At 30.9% G+C, this 8,742-nt stretch overlaps 1 protein-coding gene across 1 annotated transcript; it reads right to left on the bottom strand.

The window, feature by feature from the left end:
- Window positions 1–6,036: 6,036 nt before the first annotated feature.
- LOC129950335 (proteasome maturation protein) lies at window positions 6,037–6,812 on the bottom strand. The gene is made up of 3 exons (XM_056062232.1): window positions 6,660–6,812; window positions 6,344–6,603; window positions 6,037–6,282 (listed from the first exon to the last, which is right to left on the bottom strand). The coding sequence occupies exons 1-3, from the start codon at window positions 6,660–6,662 to the stop codon at window positions 6,150–6,152; spliced, it is 396 nt and encodes a 131-aa protein (XP_055918207.1). The 5' UTR covers window positions 6,663–6,812; the 3' UTR covers window positions 6,037–6,149.
- Between the last annotated feature and the right edge of the window lie 1,930 nt (window positions 6,813–8,742).

Below are 8,742 nucleotides of genomic sequence, written 5' to 3'. Positions count from 1 at the left end.
TATTAATCGAATTAATTTCTATTTAGACAGCTCACAACCTGCTTAGTTTTTTTCTTTTTAATTTATCCAAATGACAAGAAAAACCGCTACCTAAACATCAAGACTCGAAGTTTTGTATAAAATCAGGTTAGTTTTGAGCAGGGATGTTATGAGGTAAATTTATATATTTTATATTTTTTTGTTACTATCAGATCATTATTTTTTAAAAGTAATTATAAAGTATACCAATATGTTTTTGAAATAAATACAAACAACAAATGCACTTTGATTTTTTCTAGTTGATATTAAGAAAGGCATTATACAAAAAAAATCCGGAATGTTTCTAGCATCACTGTATGTATATCACGTCAGGCAATTAACAATTGTGCTAATTATCATAATTTCTACAATTGTTTGTGTTTTTATTTGCTGTTAAGTTTTCAATAAAATAAATATAAAACATTAGTTTTATTTTTGCATTGTCTTGATGTTTACTACAGCAAGCTGCATTTAAATTTTACATTTTTATTCGAAATGCAGTTTTCAAAAAGATAGAGAATCGTTCTTTAGTCGCACTACGCGAATGTGGAATGCCTTACCACCCTCTGACTTTCCTAGTAATTGCAATTTCCAGGAATTCAAAATCAATGTTCACCGACTCCTCCTTTCAAACATTATCTCCCTTTCCTAGTGCTGCGTCTGCATAATAACGATTGTAGTATCCCCTTGAGTGTTAGGTTAAGTGTGGGCCCATTATAAGAAATTGTTTGCGTATTCATAAAGTTTTAGCAATAGATCAATGGGGAACATAACACATTGAAAAAAGCAACATTATACATAAGAGTTTTCTTATACCAAAAATGATTTCTTAAAAACTTTTAATCTATTGTCAAACAAAAATAAGAAACCATTTGTTAAAATATTCGTCGTTGTTTATGATTAACTTAAAATAAAGTTCATTTCAAAAATAAGTTTAAAAAAAAAATAATTTAAAAGTAATATTGATAAAAGATTTTATATAAAATAAGCCTAGGCAAATTGAAGGAGCATTTTTGTTAATCAATAGATTAGATAGCAGAAGAAAACTCAGTATATCAAAATGTTTGATTTACCAACCAACCTTTAAAGAAGAGGATATCAATACCAATTGAAAAATTGAAGTTACGTGAACCAAATTATGAACAATATCGTAAACGATATAGGACAATGGGCAGATTCAGACGACATAAGGGACTTTAAAGTTAGTCAAGTTTCTGGTATCTGATTGGCCAGCTGCCAAATAATTAACTTCCAATTAAGGCAAACTTCAATGGAAAGTTGACTGGAAATTAAGTCAAGAAAAATCTCCCTAACTATCAAGTCAAGTCTACTTCTATCAAAATGACAGTATAATATCTTTTTCATTCAACTGAAAGCTGAACTTTATTACTCTATGATTTATTTATTTTCTGCACAACTTCATGTAATGCTTTTTATTAAACGGTTCCTTGTCAATTTAGAAAAGAAATAACTAATATTTGTTTACAATACAAACTACAAATCGCGATGAACTTGTTGCTTTCCTGAGGAGTGCTTTGTAGACAATAATTTTGTTGATACTTTTTGTACTATCAACTTAAAGTAGAGGTTTGTGAAGCAAAGTTCTGAATTTGAAATTCATGACACTTGGAAAACTAACTAGTCGCCTTGGTCAAAATTTACGTTCAAAGAATGAAGTTGACTGCAAATGAAGTCCCTTATGTTGCCTGAACCTCCCTAATGTCTTAACAATATTTGAAGCATATATTTCATTGTTTTTAATAGGTGCTTATATTAATTATCAATGCAATGCAATATTAAATGTATAATAAAACCTATAAACGCTTTATAATAACAATGTTCTTACAATATTGCTGAGTTTAACCTGGAGCTCAATTTTGAACATAAAAGAAATTATAATTTTTTTAAGGCTTAGATACAAGTACAACTTAAAAATCACTCTATCACCCGATTTTTTTTTTAGATATTACCTTTCAAGATTGGAAGTAAACCATTATATGAGGCTTTAGGAGGTTATGAAAATTAATTAAGTAGTTCATTTTTATAGTAAAACTAGCTGAATACGTTGTTCTGTCATATAAATAATTTCTAGTTAATATTGTGTTAGAAATAAACATCTTATTGTTAGAGTGTAAGGATATGGTATATACAGTGGTGGACAAGAATTTAGCACACTTGTTAAAAAACATTTAATTTTCAATTTGTGATCTTATTATGAAATTAGTTATATTTTATTTACATTACATACTATGCACTATGTTTTCATAGTACTTCATCAAATATGTTTAACATCTGTAAGAAGAAAAAAGTATGTAATGTAGAAACATCTATTTTTCACCTGGACACGAATTTAGGACATTAAACGGTTTCTTGATAAAATTTTACTTACCGTTATCAATTTTAATCTAATAATTCTAATCTTTGGCAAACTGTACTCTAGATTTTAGATTTTTTGATATAAGCGGGTTTCTCTGAGCTACCCACGTAGATTGTTTTCATTTAATCATTTTATATGGTCCTTGAGGAAACATTTACTCCATAGTTTGTTGAAAGTTTGCTTCGAATGGCACTGGAGGTCTTAAACGAATCCTTGGTCGATAACCTATAAATAATTCTATCTTCATTTGTAGTTGTCTTTCTGGCCCGGGGGTTTTGTTTAACATTTTCAATCACTCCAAACTTTTTGAAATGACGAAGGGCATTATAAACCTGCTTTCATTCTAATAACTTAGAAATATCTGTTACCGCCCGCCCTTTTGACTTCATTTTCAAGATCAGACTTCTTTTTTTAATTTGAGCACCATTTTCCTTTTGCCATGACTAATTAATTTTTGTTTTATTTTTTTGTATATACATAGATTATTAAAGGAATATTTAATTACCTCAAAAATTATTATTTTCTTTTAATAAAAACACAAAAATTAAAAATACACTCTTTGATTGCAAAACGGGCTAAATATAAGGTAGTCATAGTAACAACCTAAAAATTAACAGTTACTTGCAAGTAATAAAGAATTGAAAGTAAAAAATTACTTGCACTCTTTTCAATGTGCTTAATTTGTGTCCACCACTGTAAGTGGAAGAGATATAGAGCACTGTAAACGGTTACAAAATATTAAACGAACAAATCACCAAACAATTTTTTTCAAATTTTTATAAATTAGTTCTTTAAAATTTTAAACGTATCGCTAATTTATGACAATACTCCAAAAAATTAATATCAATCAATGCAACAAAATCTATTCCCAAATACAAACAAACTGGATTGTTTGCATACTCGAGAGCTCGTTACATATAGTTGTCCGTGTGAAAAACATGAAGGGCTCAAATCTAAGCCGTAGACAGACATCATTTGCCCTTGAGACTTATTGATAGTCATTGCATATACACTGCATCAACAAATTGCACATACAGCACGTTAATTTGTTAATAATAATCCATATATTATTAAGTAGCAATAAATTAAGAAAATGAAAACATTAGATATATTGTTCATCTTTATATGTATGTGCTAGTATAATATCCTTTTGCTTGCATGACCTCTCTTAAACGATTTTTCATAGATGTTTCCAACGTTTTGGTTTCTTCAGCAGATATGTTATGACACTTATTCTGAAGCACTTGTTTAAGCTCCTCTCGGTTGGTTATGTGGTGTTTTCGGATTTTTCCAACAGATGCTCAATTGGACTAAGATCAGGGGATTGGGGAGGATGTGGTAGAGTTGCTTTTCAATTGTTAAGCAGCCAAGTTCTTACTAGCTGGGGGTTATGTTTGGAGTCGTTATCTTGGACGAGCATAAATCTGTTACCTAGACCCTACTTTTCTGATCCGTCTTTTAAATTATTTTTCAAAATTGATAAGTATTGGAACTTATCCATAGTATTTTCAACAAAAACTAGGTTACCAAACCCAATCGCCGCCATAACGCCCCAAACCATAACATTTCCACTTCCATGTTTTACAGTCGGAACCAAAAATATTGTACTTACTTTCATCCACGAAGAGTACCTCCTCCCAAAACACATCAAGTCGGTTGATATATTCTTTGCCATACTCTTAGCGCTTCAGTGCATTCTTCTTTGAAATAAACGGCTTTTTACGACAAACACAACCTCTGTAACCTTTAGTATGCAACAAGTTCCTTATAGTTTTGGCTGTCCTGATTCCTCGAGATGTGTAGCGATTTGTGGTGCCGACACTTTTGGATCCGCCTTGACCATCCTCTCAATAATCCGTTCGGTTCTTGTTGACAGAAATTTGTTCCTCCCTCTTCCAGCAGCAATCTCATATGAATTATTTTTTTTTTTTGTAATTACTTACCACAAATTGAACTGTGGGTCGAGGCTTTTCAACAATTTTTCTATTTATGCATTTTGATTTTATAATTAATTTTTTTATATCCACAGGAACTTTTTTATGATTCTTTTCCATTTTGATTTTAATTTTAAATAACCATCCAAACGACCTTACTTCTACGCTTTAATTAAAACATTAATTTAATTTTATTTAAACATGAGAGAACTCCAACACTTCATAAAAGCAATTAAATCAAAGAATATTTACTGTTACTTCTAAACAATGCGACTTGAAAAAAGTGTATGTGCAATTAATTGAGTTAAATTTTGAGTTCCAGCACATTTTGAGTTTTTTTTTCAAATAACGTGACATTTTTGTTGTCTTTACGCAAAAAAATATACTCATTCATAAGAACACGATTTGAGTGGAAATAAATTGTATTTATTTTCATTTAGCCACAAAATCATGTTACATATCTAATATATGTACTGCTGTATGCACAATTTTTTGATACATTTTATCTTTGAATAAGGAATGCCAGTTCCACCTGGTGCATCCAAAAAAAATGATCCACCTTGTCCTGCCGAAACAGCGAGCATAATGTGGTCATAAATGGTTCCTTGTTCTTCATTCATTAGTGGGACATTGCGAGCGACAATCGCTGCCAATTCTTAAGTATTGTATTGTAGTTCACGATTCAATTCAGTGTCTATTAAATCAGATGCATTTCGATTTGTTGAATGCATACCAAAATGGCTGAGTGGTAAGTTTTCAATGATATTGCAAAGATCCTCAATAGCAATCAATGTTTCATTGTACATAGCCTCACTGAATACTATCGTAAGATCGTTGCACCGTGTATGATGTTGATGCAATTAAACAACAGCACTTAGGAATATACAAAAATAGATAAAAACATATTCTCAGACCTACAGAAAGTATCTGCAAAATTTCATTGAAATTGGCTAAGTCGTTTCGGCAATCGGCGTTCGTATGGCAACTAACACTGTGACAGGAGAATTTTATAGATTAGATTTTTTGTTATTTTCCAAATTTATGATTCGTTCAATATTCAGATCAAAAACCTTTGTTTTTTAAATACCTACCTACTACTTGGTGCAACCTTAACTAGGTCAAATTATATCTCCAAACCAATTATGTTCAATCATGTGATTAAATCGGACTTTTTTTCGTAGATTTTAGCAAACAAATTTTTTACACCGAGGTTTACTTTTTGTAGATTTCAGCGCTACAGATTTTAGTTCTGCATATTTTAGTTTTGGAGTTATGTCTTTGTGAAAACGTCATCAACCTGTTGGGATCATCTTGTACTACTTGCTTTGAAGTCGTAGTATCTTCTTTGGAAAATAATCTAATAACAAAATAAAAAAATTTTCTTAATAGTGAGTCTTGCATTCAATTTTGATTAATTAGTCTTTGGGTACGTGTGGAAAATGATAGGTTTCGCACATTCGTTAACATTTCATATTAAATACTTTTATTGTCACCAGAAAATCTGCATTTTTCGTGTTATAAAAGCAAGAGTTACTCTAAAATGTTGAGCTTTTAAGCGCAATTATTGTTAAGTCCCAGCTATCGTCACAATGATGGAAACTAAATTTAAATTTTCTAATTAGAAATAGTCTTCTTTCTGCTTTTTTTTTAATAAGTACTCCAAAACATTTGTGTGTCCTTTTTTAGGACCACAAAATAAAAACACAATTTTTACATATTTTGTTAAGATTTCAATTGTTACCTCATTTTAATTTTAAACACATAAACAGAATTTGTAAAAAAGAAACTAATATTTTTTTACCCGATACAAAAAAAAACTATTAAAAAATTCCCAATGCCTTCTCAACAACTGCGTGTGGTTGGCGCATTACTTCGCTATTTTCTGGAATACCAAGGAAATCACTAAATTCAATGAGTTCATCACGTCCAAGAAGAACGTCTTCCATTAGATTGCTTAAAAAGTTAAAGACGAAAAGTTAGTTTCCTTTGTTCGAGGTGTAACTTGAATTTTTACCTCGATTGTAGAAATGGCAAGCGACCAATTTGACGAGCAGCATGTAATTCCATTCCAAGTTTGAGTGGAGCATGTAAACCCTCATTATTCCTAAGCATTCTCATGGACAAATCAAGACGATGTTTGTCGTAATTCAATTCGGAATCTTTAAGTTGGTGAATGTGGGCCACTTGCATGAGACAGTTGGCATCGGATGGGCCGGCTCCAGAAAGTGATGCCTTTAGAACTGATGGCTGACTTGGGGCTACTTTGATTGATTGCTAAAATGATAATTTATTAAGATTTATTATTAAAAAATTTAACTTTGTAAAGTTACCATTTTTCGATTTATTATTATTTATCAAAGAATGAAAATTAATTTGCAAAAAACCTCGCGTTCTACAATTGAAGAGATGACGGATGACAAACAATTCTTGACTTGAAGTGAAGTTGCTTGTGGTTGGAAAATGTCAAATGTCATTATGCCATTTGCTAATGGTTGATGTATTGGCTTAACGAAATTATGACTGGAATATCAACGAAACCGGATGTTGGTAATACTTTGTTGAACTTATTATAAATACTGTTAAGTCCAAACGAAAAACATTCTGATTTAATTGAGAAATAACAAAAGAAAGTAGACATTTCCAATTATAATTTATTTAAAGGATATGAAGTTTTCATACAAAGAGAAAATTGCGAATAGAAATAAGTCATATTATGTATCAATAATTACGGATTTATGACTTAGTCCAGTTTCGTTCAGATTTGGTTTTGAAGCGATTCATGAATGTTTTTCATTTTAAGATCTATTTTGTCATTTATTTGCAATATTTTAAAGTTAAGAGTTAATAAATATCAAATCTAAATTTCATTTTATAATGAGTGATTTATTTGGAAGTATGGTTTTCAATTTGGCAGTAATTTTTTGGAATTTGTTTTTGACAGCTGTCACTTGATGTATGCTCAGTTTGGTTTGTCATTTTGTAACAAGTACATTTATTACCGAAATAATGGTTCTATGAGCATCAAATACAACACGCCTGAGCTATTTTGTGTGGTGTTTTGTGAAGTAGCTTATCTACGCTGATAACACCGAGTCGATAAACCTTGGAAGAGAATATAGGGCCCATTATTGCTGGCATAAAGCCTCCATTGCTGCAAAAAATGGTCGAAAATTGGGCCTCTCAGCTGAAACATATTTTTTTGCCAGGCACGGTTAAAGTTAAATTCTTTGCCATAACATTATATTATATGGGTATACATATTATTTCTTTTAAAAACATAGTTTTAACTATTGCTATAGAATTTGTTAACTTTACAGAGCCGCACTGGTGTGACAATGCTCTTTATTAAAATGAATAGCAGAGTTTTACCGTCAAAAAATCAGAAATAGTTAAATGGGAGGGGTTTTTCGTCAGGCATAGCTAAGACTGTAGTATACGTCTCTTACTATGAGGCTCCACAAGAGTAAAATCCAATCCAGCTTCTCTTCCGCAATCCATTGTGTTTTTTTGACTGGGCATATTATGTCTTGCCATAAGCAACTTCAAATGTCACATTTGACATTAGAAACGGTAAATCCGTTGTTTACTTTTTTGTTGATTTACATTTAGTGTCGGTGGTTAATGGTTTTGGGTTCCATCCCAAAGGGAACTTCATTATTTGGAGGCGCACCTACTCAAGGACTTACAATTGGAGGATGGTGCAGACTATAAGAATTTTCGTAGGATGTCAGTCGACAGCTTTGAAGCTCTTCTGTGCGTAGTAAAGATAATTTTGAGTTAATGAATTTAGGCACTCGACGACAACTCAAACGAAATGAAATTTTAATTTTAAAAAGACTGTGGAAAATGGAAGGTCACCACTAAATACAACACAAACGTCAAATTTGATGACAGGATATTGATCCGCCCGAAAGATCCAAACTGCCATGACCGGATCATGGACTGGATGTTGGATTCTTGGTCTCTATTGGATTATATAATGACAGGCCGATAGTCTTGTCATCAGAAATGTTCAATGGAGACCCCAAGTTAAAAGAAGGTCTACAAATAACTATTTTTGTAGTCTGAAGCTCACTAAAGCAAATTTTCAATCCAACTCTTCAAATTGTCAAGCAACAAGTCAATCAAATTTTAATTTTTAAATGTAATAAGTCATTTATAAAATTTATTTTAAACTGTCAAAACGGAAAATTTTCTGACAAAAAATGTCATGACGTTATTTTATAACTTTTAAATAATTTTTAAACTTTTTGCAACTATTTAAAATAGTTCGTATTTATATAAGTCGCCTATAAATAAATATTCAAACAATCAATTGGTATATGTTAATTTATAAGCAAATAAATAAAAACTATTAAAAAACAATATATTAATTGGGCCATCAAACAAAAAAAAACTGAATATTGAAATAGA

The sequence above is a fragment of the Eupeodes corollae genome, chromosome 3, assembly GCF_945859685.1.
Source record: "Eupeodes corollae chromosome 3, idEupCoro1.1, whole genome shotgun sequence".
Taxonomy (NCBI): Eukaryota; Metazoa; Arthropoda; class Insecta; order Diptera; family Syrphidae; genus Eupeodes; species Eupeodes corollae.
This window is presented reverse-complemented; position numbering and strand designations above follow the sequence as displayed.

What these genes read in the sequence shown, in the direction of transcription:
- LOC129950335 (XM_056062232.1), bottom strand. An exon ending in TTGCCATTTCTACAATCGAG is followed by an intron (nt 6,283 to 6,343) that starts GTAAAAATTCAA and finishes TAACTTTTTAAG; the next exon opens with CAATCTAATGGAAGACGTTC.